General features: G+C 38.6%; 1 protein-coding gene across 2 annotated transcripts in view; it reads left to right on the top strand.

Annotated features, from left to right (window-relative positions):
- The window catches only part of NEK7 (NIMA related kinase 7), a 67,467-nt gene that overhangs the window by 21,173 nt on the left and 26,765 nt on the right, over window positions 1-19,529 (top strand). For both annotated transcript variants that reach the window (XM_057429091.1, XM_057429090.1), the window contains exons 4-5: window positions 8,234-8,296; window positions 8,833-8,943. In XM_057429091.1, the coding sequence (XP_057285074.1) occupies window positions 8,234-8,296; window positions 8,833-8,943 (174 nt within the window). The remainder of the gene's footprint in view (window positions 1-8,233; window positions 8,297-8,832; window positions 8,944-19,529) is intronic.

The following is a 19,529-nucleotide window of genomic DNA, read 5'->3' as shown; positions in this document are numbered from 1 at the left end:
GTCAAATGTGACTTGAAATGCATGTCAATTAAGGTGGATGTGGAATGCCTAGGTTTTTGAAGAAAGTCATAAAGTCAGCCTTTCACTGTTAACTATGAAATTTTTATAACTGTGCTTGCTACAGTGCCTCAGTATTCTTAATGCATGTGTACTTTTAACAGTATTTCAAAAGTCTTTATGTATAGCTGTATTTTTGCATCAGCTTTGCCTATTCGACAAACGAGTTTTTTTCAATTCATAAGACATTGTGCCGTCCATATACGGGTGATGGTTTCTACAGCAGAAAAGCTTTCTTGTTTAATTTGTGTTTAATAAACTTCTAAGAATATACTTTGTGGTTGGTAGGAAATAGAGAGTTGTGGCTCTCCTGTATAGCTTTAACCTAATACTGTTCTGATTGTCTGAAGGTATCCAACATGCTGCTGGTCTTCCATTGGATGTTATTGCCTAGTGCATGTCAGGAGCAACTGTGTTCTGTGATCTGTAAAACCACGTTCCCTATGAAGGCTAAATGTGTGTAGGAGACTATCTGAATGGCAAGTGGGATTTGGATGACTTGTAAGGGTAGAAATTTCTAAGTGTACGATGAAATATTACCTGGCGTTCAAAAGGCTTGTGGCAGTGCTGAGTGTTTGGCACTGTTTTAGCTTGCATAGTTAGCATCTAAAACTGTTCCATTTGGACAGAAGACTGTCTTAATTGTTACTGTGCTTCTGTGACTTTCCTAAGATTCCATAGAAGTGTTTTTGTAAAATACAGTCACCATGCTTAATTTCACTATAAAATTTGTTTTCATAGATGTCTTTTGGTGACAAGCAGTTGCTTTTTGGAGGAGTTTTTGTGGGCCTGTTCTATGATAGTGTTTCTTGCTTTTAATTTCAGTCATGTTTTCTTTATTTCAAATTAAAATATTGCCTTTCCTGATGCCTCATTAGTGGAAGCTCAGCATGGACAAAACAGGAGGAATGCTTCTTTCTGTCATGAGGTAGAGGCTCTAGTCTGTTTTAGACCCATGCATGGATACCCTTTTCAACATCTCCATGTTGAGATAGTGTCTCTAAATGCTGTATTTTGTGTTAAATAACATAACTTGAGATCTGGACTTTATTCTACTTTCCCATTTTCTGACCTTTCTCATCTCTACATGCTTTCTTCTCTGATCTTGCAAGTTGTGTCCGTTCCACCCGTCCCTGTTTCATTTTCTTGGCTGTGTTAGGTGTATAGCTGTTCTCTTAGGCCTGTTTGGGTGGTGGTTCCCCATGTTTGCCTCTGCCTTCAAAGGCTGCTGTGACTTAGAATTCATCGGTTGCCCTCTCTTTAAGAGTTACTGGATCTCAGGCCATTGCTAGTGCCAAAAAGATTGCCAATTCTGAGTTCTTATGAAGCTTTCCAACAGGAATGTTTATTTTCAGCTATTAAAATTTTATTTGGCTGAAATATGTACAATATTGATAAATGTTATATTAATGTGTACAAAATGTATGTTTGTGGAAGTAAATGTGAGCAGAAGCAAGTGGCAGTAAGATGCTGTTGGAGAAAGGACAAGCAGATGGTGACAGAAACCGCTCTTTCTGAATTTGTAGTTGCTTCTGAGTCCAGATGACATGAAGTAGTAGAATTCTTGATTTGCTTTCCAATAGGATATGTAGCAGTGTGGAAAACTATTTAATTTGCAGTCCCTTTCTAGTAAGCAGAATAAACAACATAGTACCTTGGGTCTTCTCATCTTACCCTTTGTGCTTCATCCTTCCATGTGTGGCTTGCCTTCTTGTAATTAGGGAAGTGGTATTTATAATAATTAGGTTCTTTCTTTTTCCATGTTTTCTGAGATGCTGTTGAAATATTACCTAAATGAAATGAGAATTAAAAAACAAATCTTCATTACTTCACTTTCACTAATTCTAAACTACACTTTTGAGTGAAAGAAACATCAGGATAGTTCAACCACAGATAATCTTTGAACACAGCAGTATAAGTTTAAATTGCTTCTTGCTAAGTTTCGTAATGTGTTCAAGTCTAGGGTCCAAACTATGCTGAAAGATCATCCTAGAGGAAGAAGCAATACATCTTTGCTACTGCGTAACCCTAGGTAACCCTTGCAACAGAGCTATCAATAAGACCCCGAGGTATGGGGTGGCATCCTGAGCCATGGGTGATCCCATGGTCACTTCCAAGGGGGAGGTAAGCAACTGCTGGATACTGGAGTAAACACTCACAAAGCATTGCTAAAGAGAAGAAAAGTTGTAAATATTTGAAGTCGGGGGTGTAAAGCTCTATGAGTTCACTTTATGGGCTATTTTTTAAGTAAACCTTAGCTACTCGAATTTAAAGTATGTGAAACTGTGTATTGCAAAGAATTCCAAATTCATTACATTTCTGCCTTACATTGTTCCACCTTTCTTTCAGTTTCATTCTGGAATTGTAGGCCCCTGTTAGAGATTCAGACAAGGAACCCTTTTATCTAGCATTTACATTCATTATTCATTGTGCATTGTCAGCGGATTGCTACTTCAGGCCTGAATTAGAGATAATTAATCTTAGGAAAGCACTTGTAGTTTCACACCTTATGAAGCACAATTGTCTCAGCACACTAATGCTGTGGTGGCAAAATACTCTTAACATTAGTTGTTGCTGTTCAGTATGGTATCTTTTAATATTTATGTGCAGTCAAGTCTTTATTTTGCTTACTTGTGTGCAGGTTTATGTTACAGCAGTCATGCTTGTGTTTTGCTTTGGAAATACTTTTTTGTATTTTTATTTTATACAGGATTTCAAACAAATATGTAAAATTCGTATTTAATGGTGAGGTTAGATCTTTATCCTTTTCAATGCTGAAAAGGAAAACTTGAAAAAGTGATGGACTTCAGAGCAAGAGGAATCAAGTAGATTCCCAACTAGGCATGTTACTTCAGATGATGAGTTAAGTTCATAGCTGGTAATTAGTCAGATACTGCCTACACTTAGAAGCTAAGGCCTGCTGTTTTCCATCTGATGGTTAAATCTATACCTTCTTGCTCTGCAGACAGTTTTCCTCGAGCTCTGGTTGCGTTTGTGAGGATGTATGTAAGAACTTTACTCAGAAAGTTAATTTCATGTATTGCAGTCTCTTTGTTTTGTTTACATGGCTGCACAGGGGACAGTTCCTGCTCTGCATCTTACAATAGCTTAGAAACTATTCTAAAAATACCAGTATCTCTTGACAGTACTTATATCTCACATTTCTAGAATGCTGAAAGGATAAAGTTATAACCTATGCTCGCCTAAATGTGCTGGAGAAGTAATTCAATGCAAAGTTGCTAGAGAGATTCCTTAGTTGCGAAGCACACAGGGGGATATTTTGGAATAAGTATCTATATAGACTTCTCTGCCTTCATATGATATTGATTGCGGTAGGAGATGAAAAACTGACAGCTAAAAATGGACTTTTTCTTTCACTTAGCGTTCTTGCTAAGTGGAAAAAAAACGTGGCTTTAAAAATGCTCTCAAGTCTCTTCAGCTGTATTTTCCCAGTTGTTTTCAGGAATTTCACAGTGATTGCTAACTAAAGTATAGTGCTTACCATGAGATTTTATTTGATTACACCCTTCATGAAAAAAGGCACATAATAAACATGTTTACTATATTTGTTGCTTATTATCAGATTTTCTACAGGAAGCATAATTCGTTTGTAGAAATGTTTATGGTAGTCCTTGAAAACAGAAGTTGGGGGGAAATAATTACAATTTTAAATAAGCGTATTACACTGTACAATTTGTGCTGACTAGAGAAACACACCTCCAATCTGAATTACTCTGTGATTCTGACCTCATGTGGAGTTATGAATTAGTATTTATTGTAAGTCTAATTAATGCCCTAGCAGTCTAATCAAAATGCAGCAGTATTTATTGATAGCCATTTACAGTGATGCTAACACTTGCAGTCTAATTACTGCTAATTTCTGATAATTGATGTATGGAGCATCATCTCCTAAACTCTGCTGGCAGGAGGATGCTGGTGGTGGCTCTACATTGGATTATGCTGGGTGCTTTCAAGCAGGCAGTTGCTGATGCTTTGTGCTGATCCAAAAGCTTACAGATGTTAATCACTCTGGTTTGGTTAGACCTTTATTGTATCTGCTGTAATTTCCTTAAGATTGTGCAGTTGCACAAAGCTGAGCTAAGAGCAAGTTAAGCAGAAATCATTTGACTGTAATGACTCTGTTGCAGTTCAGTCACTCAGCTGCAAGGCATATGCTGCTACAGTTAAAACCAAACGCAGAAAATAAGTGCAGGCCAAGAAAAGTCCAGACAAAAGGTTGCCAGTCCTTAGGCAGTTGGTTTCTGTGGCGGTCTGAGGCCTGCTAACAGCAATGGCAGTACCATCTTTACAGGGTGGGAGATGGATAAATCTGTGTGTGGCCCTCATGCTAGGGAGGGGGGAGCATAAGCTGACCTTTCAGCTTGGTTTGCTGAGTAGTAGTAGCTGAAGATGGAATTAGTCTGCTTGCAATGCTATAAGCTGCTACAGTTGTAATGGAAGTACTGACATCCTTCATATTGTTACATCAATAGCCAGCCGGCAGTAAACCACAAGCAAAGGACAGCTTCTCCTGCACCATTGTCTGGTCCTCAGCAGCTCCTGCAAAACAAGCTGAGCACTGCCAGGTGCCATGTGTAATTTTGACACTCACTTGAAAGGATGTTCTTAAAGTCTTTCACTGTGGCTTCTGTTTTTCAGTGTGAGACATTCTTCAGTGTTGAGCCATCTTCTGGTGATGAAGCACAGAGGTTTTCTCGTTGCGTTTACAGTAGCTTCCTTGTGTGAGCTGACACGGCTTATTACACCAGGGGCCTCTGATCTGAACTGCAGCCATTTGGAAAAGTGGAAAGATAATCTGTTCAGAAAGAAAATCTCTGCAAGCTGTTTGAATCTGATATGGCAGGGCAGCAGCTCTTCAGAGGCCATGACTGCTTGATTTTTGGTGGGTTTTGTGGTGCAGTTGTTTTTGCTTGGTTTTGTTTAGGGTTTTTTTGGTTTGTGTGTGGTTCTCCCCAACCTTATTGCTGGAGGAGGTTAATGTCTGTGAAACTGAAATTCTGGACTTCTGGGAAATGCTGTTTGTAGTCTTTTGATGTTAGATCTAGGCCAAAATTTAATGGAGAGCCTCAAGAATGATATACAGTAAATGTTCAGATTGTAAGGATTAAGTAAGACTCACTTTTTCTGTCTTGCTTTATTTTAGTCAGGTAACATTTCAAATGTCACAGCTTCAGCTCAAGTGAGTAACTTTACCACTATGCCGTATTAAGCATAGCAAAAGTATGGGGAGTCAGGTTTATAAAACTTAAGTCTGTCCTTTTATGAGAGCAGCTGCTTGGTGTAGTCTACTCCGGGCTGTTTAATAACAAGTTAGAAGTACTGGGAATACTAGCCAGAATGCACAGACACAATTTTGTCTTTCATGTGCCTTAATCCTAAATCTTTCACAGTCTTGAATCTAGGGTTTTATTTTTGTTGTTGTTATTCCTTTATGAGAGGTACCAGTTTATGTCCCTGTTGGTAGCATAGCTTAGACAAAAACTTGCTTGCAAAATTTGCTTGTTTAGGTGTGTAGGGAAATACTTTTACTATAGGTATGTTGATTTGCCTCTTGGCATATTGGAACAGTCATTAACAGGTGCAAGCTGCTCCGTGTTTTCACAGTGAAGCTCTTTTGGTTTTGAATCTTGAAATTGTGCTCTGGTTAATTTCTCCAAGTGTTACAAGTAGATAATCTGTGGTCAATTTTCAGTCTAGAATTCTATCTGCAGCTTTGATTAGGTTCTCCAGTGTGTTTGGAGTTGTCTGTAGCGTTTATAAGGAATATTCTTGTCTGGCTATTATCTGGAACTTAGCAGAAGTGTGAAGCTTCAAGACATGCCCCTACACTTGACCCTTTTCCCCTGCTTCCCTGTATGCACCTTCATCGACTGTTTTTGGGAGAGGGGATATGCAATTTTCCATTTGCCTGGTCTATTAGGTTACAGGGAAAGGCAATTTCAATCTGACGCCTTCCAAGTACTTCCTCAGTTGATGTGCTGCTTCTTATATCTAGAACTTTCCTAAATGTTTCCTGATAAAAATTCATTACAGTTCTTCATGACTATACCAAACACTAGGACTTTAATCTACTGTCAAAAAGGTTAAAGAGCAATGTTTTATTACTCCTTTTGTTCAGAGTTGAGTTCTGTAACACATGCAGTCTACTTCACCTCCATCACTAAGTTTCCCAGCCTTAATTCATAAACATTTCTGTCTTTTCCATCAGTGTTATTGACCTTTTAATACTTGTAATTTCATATATAGCACTAACTTTTTTCTCTTAACTACATCTGAAATTGCTTTCTTTCTCAGTGTTAGCATTCCTTTCTTGTGTCTTACCCTGCTGTGCTTCTCAGGCTTAAGTGTTTATGTTACCTACAGTCTTGTCCTTGAATAATTGCTTCTAGCTTAGTCTGTTTACTTCCCATCATCCTGGTGCTGATATACCAGTAGTTGTGGGATGGTTTACTCCCTTTCTTTCTTGGTCAGTAGCTTTGTTTTCTTTCTTTCCTCATCCCCCTTTTCTTACCATTTACAAGCTTGGCATTTCAATTTTCGACTTAAGAGTTGTCTTTCTGCCACAAAGTGAATCTTGTATCCAGTCCAGGCTGTTTTTTCTTATGCCAGCTTTGAAGACAAAAGATTGGATATCTGAAGGGAAGTAGTGGCTAGCCAAGAGCACATGTATGTTCTGTAAGGACTGTGCTCCATGCCTGAAATCCCTAGACCTTGACTTTGAGGAGAATGACAAACTTACTGCACATAGAAAATGAAGATGAGGTTTAGTAGATCATATGTGGACTTTCTGTTTTGTTTGATGTTCTTTGGGGAGACTCACATGGGCAGTTATGCAGTCAGTTTAAGAGGTGACTTCTTTGCAGACATTCAGTACTTGGTGCTGTGAATCCTTATTTTTGTTTCTGGTGTTAGTGGGAAGATATGAAATGGAAGTTGTCAGCTGTTGAGCTTTTGATCATTTTGAGCTGATGGAACCAGGTACCAATGATCTTCACAGCACATAATAGATCTTGAGACCATCTTAGAAAGAAATGTGCATTGAAAGGATACAACTGGAAAAAGTAATCTCATATATGTAACGGCAGTTACTAAAACTCACAGTACGTGTCTCTTACTCTTCTCTGGAACTGAGTATCTTGAAATGTAATAGTATGCAGACCACACAGGACTGGAACAAAACAAACCCTCATCAAGATTTATTTATTCAGAAAGTAATTTCAGATGACAGGAGAAGGTTTCCTTGAAGAAGTAACATTTTGGTCATTTCTAAGGGAATTAGTTGGTGTCAGTATGTGAAGATACATCTGAGCAAGTGAGGTGGGAAGGGAACCCAAAGGTGGTTAAAAAAGGGAGTAAAAATAGACAGTAGATTAAATATAGATTTGTAGAATGTGGACAAAGACTAATGGCAGGAAAAAGTTACTCCAAACAAAAAATGAAATTACTGGCATGCAATGTGGTTAACCGGAGGAGGCAAAAATGAGATACATTGCAGAGTAATTTGGAGCAGATGGAAGGCAGAAAAAAATGAAGAGCAGAGATATCCAACTGTAAAAGGCTGTAAAAGTCAAGGTGACAGATGAGGGCTTAGAAGAAAGTGCAGTAGTAAACAAATTACAAAACCCAAGTCACTTTGCTTGCTGAAGGGAAGGAAATGGGAGAGAAAGAATTGGAGGTGACAGTGCAATTTTGATCCTGAGAGAAGTGAGTGAAAATATGCATTATTTAGAATAGAAAAGGAAGACTGCAGCAAGAGACCAGAGAAAAAAGGTATGCTCAATAACTAAAAAGAATCAGTTTGTGATAATGGTGTGGCAGGAATGGGAGAAATTGCTGAGATTTGGATTAAAAACAACTTGAAGGAAATGTGCTGAATTATTACTGTGTGCTTGAACAGATATGCAGAGGTGGCAATTAGTCATTGGGAAACTTGTACTTATAATGGACTTGTTCCCTATGAGGGGGGCTAGAAGAATTGATCTGGCAGGAAATCAGTACATCAAAGCATTAGGGGTATTTCTTATTGCAATGGTATGTCTTGCCCACAGTATGCGTAACTCGGATTGCTTTATGGATGCTATGGAATAATCATAATGATTGTTCAATTTGCTATATTGTTATTACTTAATAAAAATGTCTTATCTCTTGTGCATAGATATTTGATTTAATGGATGCCAAAGCCCGTGCTGACTGCATCAAAGAAATAGATCTTCTTAAGGTAAAAGACTTGTTTAAAAATGTGTGGCCATCATATAAGTACATTGTTTTTCATAGATATGCTGGAGGTGTCCACTTGTAGGGTTTTGATACCTTTCACTTAAGGTATCTTGTAACATTTATAGCTTTAAAAGTTAACATTGTGAAGTAAATCCCATAGAAAAAATGGGTGACTCTTAAAGTAGAAGTTTCTGCTAAAACCCACAGTGTTGTAAATAACTGTGTTCTGTGTACAGTAAAGTACTGATTTTAAAAGTTGGCTTTGTGTTTCAGGTAACAGTTAAGCCTACTATTGAATAGGTACATTGAAGCAAAATCCTTCTAAAATTGCAGCTTCAGTCATGATTTTGACTCTAAAATGCCATCATGTTCTTGCAAAAATACTTATCTGTAAATGATTCTCATAAACATCCACTTCTTGTGTCACACTGAAATAGATTGAAGGGGGGGTTATTTGCCTAAGTGAGAATGTTTCTTTTGTCAGATGGATAAGAAATGCTGTACACTAAAATGTGCATTATTATTCTGCTTTCTTAGCAACTGAATCATCCAAATGTAATTAAGTATTATGCCTCATTCATTGAAGACAATGAGCTGAACATAGTGTTGGAATTAGCAGATGCTGGAGATCTTTCTAGAATGATAAAGGTAGGTGTTAACTTAAAAAAAATTAAAGCCTGTAGTGTTCAGCTTCCTTGGATTGTCATTCTGTGTGCTCAAGACTGGGTGAAATGCAGTGAAAATTTAAGGAACCATGGAGAAAAGTGGACTGTTTAAACTGACTGTCCCCAGTGTTGATGCTTATGGAAGTATTTTTTAACACCGTTGCCCAGAATGTAGGTGCAGATGGGGACATAAATAGACCAAAATTATATCATGGCTGGGGAGAAGGGGAAAAAACCCCAAAAGGAAAACAAAAAGCCCCAAATAAACAACAGGAAAACCCATCCAAAAAAAACCCGAAACTTGTAAAGAAAAGCACTGTAACTGCCATTTAAATCAATGCATTTCAACTGCCTTCTTGATTTTCAGCACAACTGTGTTTTGTCTCCCAATATTCTATTCTTTTTAATGATGGTGAAAGCAGAGAAGGGCTGGCTTCATAAGGTAGAAGTTTCTTCTAGATCTTGAACTTCAACTGCTAACCACTTTAGCACCAAAGATTAAAATGAACTGCATCATTTTATAGGTCTAGTTGAATATTTCTTTATCTTGAGACTAACAAACATTCTGAAAATATATTTCATATTTGGTTGAAGTCACACGCAGTGAACTTAAAACAAAATGTTTTGGGTTAATTGCTTTCTTTTATAGTTCTTAAGTGTCTGTGTTCTAGTTAATCGTGAAAATTTATCCAAGTGCCAGTGTATAAGCTTTGTATTCTCAAACTTATACTAACTTTTAATTAGCTGTGTCATCTTTGTTTGTCATTTGACAACTACTGCTCTCTTTCCCTACCCTTTTTGCACTGTGTCTTGGTGTCTTGGTTTAACTATGTCCCTTTGGTGAACTCTTCTGTGTTCATGCCAATGTTATTGTTGTCAATGCAGGGTAACTCTGGGAACAAATAATGCCAGTCAATTAGCATTCACTCAGCAACAGCCAGGCACAGGATGGAGTTATGCTGTTTTGCTTAGGACCTACATGAATGGAGAATGTTAATTTCTTCATTAATGATTTTCATATGGATTGGTGGGGGGTTTTTTTGTTTTGTTTTTTTTTTAGCTTTTGAAGAATACTCCCTTCTAGATTGATAATTGCAAGGCAGGACAGTAAAAATTTGGTTCTTAACAGGTTGACAGCATTCTGTTAATATTTATATCCAAATCTGATCTTTTTCTCCATCTCATGAATTATTAATTCTGTGGGCTAACATTTCATAAAACATAAAGGAAGGTTTGTCTTTTCTTTTGAATGTTCAGTTTTGACACAACAGTTATTAATATGAGTACTATGTGACAGATTGCCTTATGGCATGTCTGGTCTTATGACCCATTGAAGGTTTTTCTTTTTCCTCTGCTTGCTTTTGTTTTGTTTTTTCCTCTGCTTTCTCGGGTTTTTTCCTCTGCATTTTTTTTTCCTTTTAAATCCAGTGTGTGAATAATGGCTTCTTCAGTGCAGTTGGCCTCATTGTCCAAGTCAGTGGGTATTTCTTACAGCCTCAATCTTGGAGGCACTTTGTGATTGTCCTCTTAACATAGGGATCATGTTTAATGTAGCAAACTTGGATTGCTGTTTGATGTTAATGACAGCTTATCAGGCTATTATTAAATATGTATGAGGTGTCACAATGCACTCTGTCTTCGTGCTGCTGGTGGAGGAAATGGCTTGGTAGACTGCTTGGATGGTATAATTTTAAATGTGGGGCGTATCAGTTATATTGCATTTTGTAAAGAAGTATTCTAAAAATTGCCTGAAAAATAAATGATATATGGTAGTGTGGAAACTTCCTAGCAGAATGGCTGCCTGTCACGCTACTAAGACAAGTAGCTATGTTGTGTTGTTAAAACAAACAAACAAACCATGCTATGGCTTATAGCATTCTTGCTAGAATGCTGTTCTAAGTTGGGTGGAAGATGTGGAGGTATTCTCAGAGGAGTGTCTGGGCGCCAGACTTGTTTGTGATTTGTAGAAAAGATCAAGCATACTTTTGAATTTGTAGGTGACCACAGCTTGAGTGACACTGAAACCAATGTTAATGTGAGGGAAAACTACTTAACTAGTTTACTTGGGTATTTGTTATGACGTTATTGGCACATCAGAGAATACTTACAAAGCTGTGGCTCACAGTGAACCTTAATGAATTCTTTAGTTCTTCCCTTAATGAACCACATCCTTGCTGCCCAGCTTTTGTACCATCCCTCTTGTTACCTGTGAATAATACTCTCTTTGTCCCTATTGAGTAGACAGCTGAGGAAAATCATTTGATGCATTCATATGGATTCTAACAGAATTCATAGAATCTGTTGATAAAAACAAAAAGGAAGAAAAAGCAGCTGTGCATTGGCATTTACAAACCTCTAATTTCATTCTATCTCATGTTCTGTTCTATGTACATACACAGTTTGAATTCATTTCACTTTAATGTTTTTTTTTTTCATTGTCACAGGGAGATAATTTCAGTGCAGCCTCCATTTGCAGAAGTGAGGGGATCCCAAATTGAGGATTCCTTATCTCACAGCTTTTAATGATCTGGTAGAATTCTTGGGCATGGCATGTCAGTAATACTGAACAGGAAATGTGATCAGTGAGGGGGAAATACTTGCATTTGATTGAATTGCAGTTTTGCACTGGAATATGTATGTACCTCAGTACTGTGTAAATGGTGTGTAGGGATGGTGAAAGAAGGAAAAATTTCTGATTTTCTGTATCTGTGGCTGCTGAATCCTATTGCATCAAAGATTTTACAAGTAAATGATTAGTAACTATTGTGCTAGTTCCCAACTGCTCATGGCCTGTGATAGTACGTGGCTACTAAGGTTGAGGGTTGTTCATGGGAAGTCCTGTTGTTACTTTGTAATACCACCTCCTTTTGCAATACAAAAATGCATTGAAAGGCAGGTTTGAGGCTTGATCCTTTTTCCTATTAGTTGTCATTCACCACCGCAAAGCAAAAATTCTTCTGTAATAAGCAGATGATTCAGTAAAAATAACTGGTTAGTGAAGTCTGTGCTGAAGATGTTGATACAAGAGAATTAGAACTATTTTGCAGGATAATTAGCATATTATTTAAGATTAAATATAAAGTTATTAGGCTTATAAGAAGGGGTGTTATTGACACAAAAATGTGGTGGTTTTTTTTGTCTTAATCAGCAATGAACTTCCAGATCTATTTAATTTCTGCAGATATATTTTTCTGGCAAATATTCTTAGCACACAAAATGCTGCACATTTTAAAGTGAATATGGCATACAGATTTTAAAAATAATGTTTTGGGAACAAGTATGAAAGCTTTTATGTGAAGTCAAAAATATCTTTACAGCGCTGTCAACTTAAATGGCTGTCCTAGGTTCAGCAGTAGCAGTCATTTTTCTCCTTCTTGGTAGCTGGTGCAGTGCTGTGTTTGACTTTCGGCCTGGGAACAGAGCTGATAACAAGGATGTTTTGGTTTGGCCAAGGACTTTGTGAGGCTCATGCTCTGCCAGGGAGGAGGGGAAGCCGGGAAGAAGCAGAGACAGGACACCTGACCCAAACTGACCAAAGAGGTATTCCATACCACAGCACCTCATGCCCAGGATGTAACTGGGAGTTAGCCGGAAGTGCTAGGGCACTGCGGGGTTGGATGAGGTATCGGGCGGGGTGGGGCAAGTTATCGGTCAGCTGGTGGTGAGGTGTTGTATTCTCTTCCCTTGTTATTTCCTTTATCATTATTATTATTGGTGGTAGCAGTAGCGATTTGTGTCATACCTTAGTTACTAAACTGTTCTTATCTCAACCCGTGGGAGCTGCATTCTTTTGATTCTCCTTCCCATCCCTCTGGGAGCAGGGGGAGGGCAAAAAGGTGGGGGGGAGTGAGAGAGCGACTGCGTGATTTATGGCTGACTTTGTTTAAACCACGACAATGGCAAATAATGTGAACTCTACAAAGTGTCACCTAGCCACTTCACCTGCTCTTCAGAGAATGCTGTTTGTGTATATTAAAAAAAACCCTAACAAAACAACAACCCAAACAAACCTATAAATAGCTCTGTAAAATAAGACAAATACTTCAAAACTTCTCTTCGATATGAAGTTCACATTGGTATCTCAGGTTTCTGTAGTTGGGAACAGTGAATTCTGTGTCCTTAAACATACTTTGTTTTTATAGTACAGTTAAAATACAGGGAGAGTAACTTCTTTCCAAGCAACTGGCACATATCTAAATTGCTTGTTGCAGTAGCTGGAGCTCTGTTTAGACTTGTTTGAAATCTCATCGATTAGCATTCTCATGTTTCACCAGTGGTGGTTATTTTGGGCTTCACTATGTGGAATTGCGTCAGACAATTTGTCCTCTCTGCATGGTCTGGGATGCAGACCCTTCCTCTTTACCCCACGCTAAAATACATTAGCGGTGATTTTTGTTTTGGAACTAATTTGCAGTACTCCAGGTTTGACTTAACTTGCCTGTGCTGCCTTATGGAATAGTCTGCCCTTTTTTAAGCATGGAAGCAGTTTTAGCTTCAGCCATTGGCAGCTTTGCCAGCCCAGAGTGCTGTTCCTGCCTGTGTGAAGCAACCATAACTGTTGCCGGATCCATGTGACTGCATCCTGAGCGTGTTACTGTGTGAGGTGGCTACTGGGTGAGATGGCAGCCTTTGGGGATTCATAGAGATGTTGCAATGGAGGTGGATTTGGAAGGAGCATAGGGGCACTGGGTAGTTAGTACAGTCTGCCCTATCTTAAGTGTTCAGTGGTGTCTGTGAGGCTGGACAGCACTGGATGGAGGGTTATTCACATCATTCTGAACTCAGGTGTTGATATAGCGCAGGTCAGAAACTCCACCATGAGTTGCTTTTGTGTTCCTTAGCAGTGCTGCTTGCCCCACTGTTGTTACAGCACGTTAGAGTTGGAGGGTGCACCTATTGCTACAGAAGCTACTTACTTTTTCTGTCTGCAAGTTAGCTGCACTGGATTGCTGGATGCTAATGGCCCATGATTCACAATTCTCGGTGCAGTGAAGCTGACCATCTTGCTGAGAATGGAAACTTGTTTTTTCAGACTGTTTCTTTATCTTACAAAACACTGACTTACAACTTTATCAGTCATAGGAAATAGCTGGCATTCATGTTTGGAAGGCTGGTGGGGCAATGATGATGTCTCCAGTGTAGTTTGAGCAGCAGTGTTGCAGAAGCTGTATTCCGCTGTGCACACGTGTGCAGCATGGCAGTAACTCTGCTTGCTGTTGGGGAAGGCAAGATTTAGCTGCGTTAAGAATGTTTGTTAAAATACAACAATTTCATACTGAAATGCTGCATGCCAGCTGTCTGCTTGAGGGTGTGTGTTTCCAAAAATGTTGTGTGATTTAGTAGGCTGCTGAGGAAAAACATGTTGTTGTTTTGAGATGTTTTGTTTATTTTTCATTCTATTTATTTATTTTAAATATAACAACCATTGTATCTGAAATATTGAAAGTCACTTGTGCCTTGAAACAGACTGAAAACTTGGAAAGGGGATTTTTCTTACAATGATGGCTGTGAAAAGTCGCCTAAAATCAAATTCTTCCAACATAAGAGTTCATATGTGCTTAAGAGAAATTGCTGGAGCATAGCAGCCAAAGTAGAGAATTTCTGTACATGTAGAGCTGCATGAACCTCTTGCATCTCCTAGTGCTGACAGCATTGCATACTACATGAGTGACTATGAGTGCTTTGACCTATAGTACAGGTGATTCTAATGGTTTTGCTCGAAATAGCTTTTTCGGGATGCTTTGGGTGGGCTGAAGCTTTCCTGTCTCTCAGGGGGGAGTATTTATTCTTTCTAGCAACACAGGGAAGGGAGTAATCTGAGATGAATGTACAGAAGACAGAAGGCTAGGCAGCCAGAAGAGTAGGCTGGGACAAGCAGCTAAATGATCCTTAAGGGGGAATTCCCTGATTGGGAATAGGGAAGACAAGTGGACTGCTGGTTAGCAGTTTTTGAGAGAAGGTAGACTTTACTGCCTTGTGTCGTAACAGAATGCGTATAAAAGCAATGGGTTGGGAAACTATGGAATGTGAGTCCCTGTACTGGACTTGAGCACAGTGAGATTAGAGAAAAGCTGGTGTGTTGCCATAGAACAAGACGGATTGGGCAAGGATATTACAGACAGACAAACCGTCTGCCAGCAGGGAGGGAGCCTGGATGGGGTAACTCAGACTGGCTAGGAACAGGATGCTATTGTGTAAAAGGAGAAAATGGGATTAAGCGACAGAGATAGGAAAGGGACAGGTCTGGGATGGGGGCAGATAAGAGGCAGGTTGTGTAGGAATTACAGATCAAATATGGAGGAAATCATAGAATGGTTAGGGCTGGAAGGGACCTTAAAGCCCATTCACTTCCAACTTCCCTGTCGTAGGCAGGGACACCTTCCACTAGACCAGGTTGCTCAAAGCCCCATCCAGCTTGGCCTGGAGCAGTTCCAGGGATGAGGCAGCCACAACTTCTCTGGGCAGCCAGCTCCAGTGTCTCACTGGTCTCACAGTAAAGAATTTCTTCCTACTCACGATGAAGAACCTGTCCGCTAGCGTGCTGCCTCTTTGAGTGTGGAATGGGACTCAAGGTTCAAGAGCAGTCCTGTTCGGCTGCTGTTTGCAAATGTGAATGAAGTCCACTGGCAGTACCCATCTATTGCCTGCTGAAGGATGGTACTCTGTTGTGCAAGTTACTTGGTTAGTTGCAATACTAGTTGTGGCTGTAAAGATACTAGCTTTGGTAAACTGTGCGTAGCAGTATAATAGGCTGAATTCCTGTAGTTATTTTTGTTTTTTTTTGAATCTAGGGAATTGCTTATAACCTAAGGAAGGAATACTAATCTGTGAAACCACACATTCAAAGGCTAGAAATTCCTACAGCCGAGTATCTTGAACTCCAGCAAATTTAAGGTTTATGTCTTCTTTGAAGAACCACTGCTCTATTTGGTGTTAAGGGTGCAACTACTCTGGGTAGAAATCACGATGCAGTACATGCACTTCTTTGATGCCGCCTTTGCTGCAGTGGTTGTTTTCAAGGTGGGGAGTTCAAGAAAGATAAAGGTTTCATGGTTAATACAATTGAATCCTCTCCTGAAGACCATTCTTTCTTACTGTCTGTGGTACTGTTCCAAAGCGATACTGTATAAACCACTTCAGCTACTGGTTTTTGGTGGGAATTTTAATTGCTTTTTCTGTATTTCTGATATCCAAGATAAAACTCTAGGGTTTGATTTGTAGAAGTATTGAATGTTCACAGCTTCCTCTGTTCTGAGTGGAAACTGTGCTTTGAAGATGAACTGTGTCATAAAGCAGCATAAGTACGTTGAAAAGGATGTGTTTAAATTAGTGCTAGAATTAATTAATGCTTTTGATCTTAATTCTTTGCCCCCATTCTAATCTGTAAAATGGGGATAATACTACCTCATTGTTTCTAAGGCTGTTTGTGAAGATAAACTTTACCAAGTTTATTTTATTACTTCGATATTTCAGTTATATGTACCAGGAAGCCAGACCCCTCCCTGAAATTATATTTAATGATAGGTTTTTGAATAGTGCACAATAAATAAAGCCTAGAGACATTTTGAAGCTGCTCATTAGCTGAGTGTCATGAATGAATGAGAAAAGGGTCCTTTGACATGAAGAATACTGAACTGAAAACTGCGTCCATGGGCACACACTCTCAAGGGGGAGAACTTACGGTAGCTTTAATTCTGAGATTTTTCTTATATATGTATTTATGTTGAAACAGTTGACATCAGGTTTGTGGAAAAAGTATTTTTGAAGTAGTTGTTTTTTTGTTTTTTGTTTTTTCATGTTTGTGCATTTTCTCGTCATGGTACTGATTTATCCATGTCTGTAAATGCCAGTTTTAAAATGTGGAATGTGGTTCTTTCGGCTTTCAGCCGTATCTGTGTCTCACTTGCACTCTTTTCTTTTTTCCCATGACTGCTAGATTTTATTTAAAGAACAAAAAAGCCCACTACCCCCACCCCAGTACCAAGCCTCCTGACTCATAGTCTTTTTGTGTAGCATATGGTTATGTTTTGTAACGGAGAACAGCTTGGCACCTTGCTGAAGCTACATCATTGATAAATGTTAAAAGCGTCAAAATATTTTTTTTCTCAATGTTTTTTTCACATTCTGTATCACCTTTACTTTTAGCTTGTGTCCTCGTTTTTGAAAAGACTTTCAAAAGATAGTGTGTAGCTTCAAGAAGCATGTGGTACAATAGGATACTGTAACACAGTATGTGCTAATTACAGATCAAAGCTGAATTATTTTTATGTGCCTTTTCCTAAAGGAGAAACCAGGGGCTTTGAATCAGTCAGGCTAAATTTTGCCACTAGCCTTTATTGAAGCTGCTAAGAATCTTTTTCTTTAACTTTTTTACCACGGTAACTAAAAAATAGTGCATCCTTATTCAACTTTGTGTATATGCTAACAGTTTAGATGGTAAAAAGGGAGGGCTGTATGTTCACAGGGAAAAGGCCCTACTGAAGATGGAGCTGTGAAGTCCTAAAAAAAAAAAAAAAGCCAAGGCCTAGAGGCCTGCAAAGCTAGGAGAGCTAGTTTTGGTAAGCTTTTGCTGCCCATACATGTGTGTTAGTGTTACTGAAGGGTCTGACTGGTGCTTGACTGTCACCTCTGCATTCAACCACAGCTAACTGTAATGAGAGCAGCGGCAGTGATTTGCCATGTTCAAGTTAGGCACATGTGCTGGTGGAAAGGAAGCTGACTGGTCCTGCAGTATATAACCAGTGGGGTAATCAGGTTGGGTTAAGTGCCAGGCAGCCACCTTATTTTTTCTGTGAATCAGCAGTTGGCTCTGTCTGCCACTGGAACAATGAAAGTAAGTGGGCAGATTTTCTGTTAAAAATAATTAGTCTGTCAACACTGTTTTGTCTCATGGGCAGTCCCCTTCACAGACGTCACGCGTGATACTATTGTGTAAGCTGACTGGTTGTACTTGCAGGGAGAGTAGTGATGTCAGTCAGCTATGAAAAGTTAACTTGATGTAGTAGTGTGTAGTAGTTAAAACTTCATTTAACTATTACACAGACTGTTCAAATAGCACAGACTGTTCAAATAGCTCTAACTAAGGCAGAAATGTTTGTGGCATTTCCATTTTGCCTACTGGTGCTGGAATTGTCTGACTCCATGAACCCTTAAAGAGCAGGGAGAATGGAAAGATTTTATTAAGTAATAGTTCTATGGGCTTTTCTTGTTAGAAATGCCCTGCCAACAACACTTGGAGTTTAGTTTTTCACATGGTTGTTTTTGGAAAACCTGCACTGTCAGTGTTTGTGCTACATTAATAACTTGATGAGAATGAAGAGAGAAGAATTTGTCTGCTGTATTTGTAGTAAAAAGAGAAAGTTAAGAATGTAGCCTGTGTATTTACTGTGTTATGCTATTGCTTTTTATTTGGAAGTAGAGTTAATGATTCAAGCATGAGTTTCAGCTCTGTATTCTCTACAGTTTTCCAAAGGGGGTTTATTGGAGAGAGAAGCATGTAAATAAATACTGTTGAATTTAAACATACGGCTGTGTGTTTTAAGAAGCCCCACTCATGAGTGACAGCAGAGACAATGAAAATGATGCAGTACTGGAAGTTTTATTTTAGTGGCTCAGTGAGTAGATCTGATTTCAGTAGGTGATTTTTATCTCCAAACAGTGGATGCTCTTTTTTGCATGAGCAAAAATGTTAGATGGAACAGAGTGGCTGTAGGTTGACTATTTGGAAGGGAAAAATAAAATGAATCCCTGCAAAAGCACTTGGAAATAAGTGACATTGTTCAGAGTTTTCTCAGGAATCTGCATTTAATCAGGAGTCTCATTAACAGTCCCATTAATAGATTATTAACACAAAAGAATATACTAAAAAAGGAAAATATGAGAATTTTGACTTGTGTTTTTCTTACAAGGCTTTCAATTTCTTGTATGTAGATGTCTCTATTTTGATTATGTGTGAAAGAAGATTGTGTTTGAGAAGACGTTTCCATCTCGATTCTTTGGTGTGTTTGTGGTGGGTTTTTTTATTTAGTTAGTTTAGGGAAGACCATAGTGTAATTCTACTAGTCTGCCCTTCTGATGCTGTTTTGTGCATTAGGTTTCGTACTGTGTCTTACTCTTTTGTGCAGTTGACTTAAGTTATTTGCCGTATACTAAGATCACTAACAGATAAAGACTGAATTTATTCTATATTTTTTTTTAATGCATTTTTTTTTGGTGGATTCTGGAAGAGAAAAACTTAACATAAGCAACTGTAAATCAAAAGTGGAAAAACATCCAGGTATTTTTTTAATTACTTTTTTAGTCTCTTTATTGGCCAACTACTTCATAGTTTCTGTATGGTCAGTTGGTAGATGACAAATAATTTGGATTTTTTTTAAATATTTGTTCTATTTTTACAGCTAAGAGACAGCTGCTACTCTTGAAATGTAGGCAAACTTGTGATCAGACTGGATGAATGAATCAAGATGTGGTGAAAAGTTCTATTTGTGTTTCTGCATAGAAAGCAAGAAAAAATGGCAGAAAACTTATCATGGTCTGAAGAGGTGGGCAGCTTGAATTCATGAGTACACA

The sequence above is a fragment of the Pezoporus wallicus genome, unplaced genomic scaffold, assembly GCF_028554395.1.
Source record: "Pezoporus wallicus isolate ANWC-B61680 ecotype Strahan unplaced genomic scaffold, APGP_CSIRO_Pwel_v1 contig_593, whole genome shotgun sequence".
NCBI classification, from domain to species: domain Eukaryota; kingdom Metazoa; phylum Chordata; class Aves; order Psittaciformes; family Psittacidae; genus Pezoporus; species Pezoporus wallicus.
The sequence above is the reverse complement of the archived record's forward strand: the minus strand, read 5'-3'. Positions and strand labels throughout refer to the sequence as shown.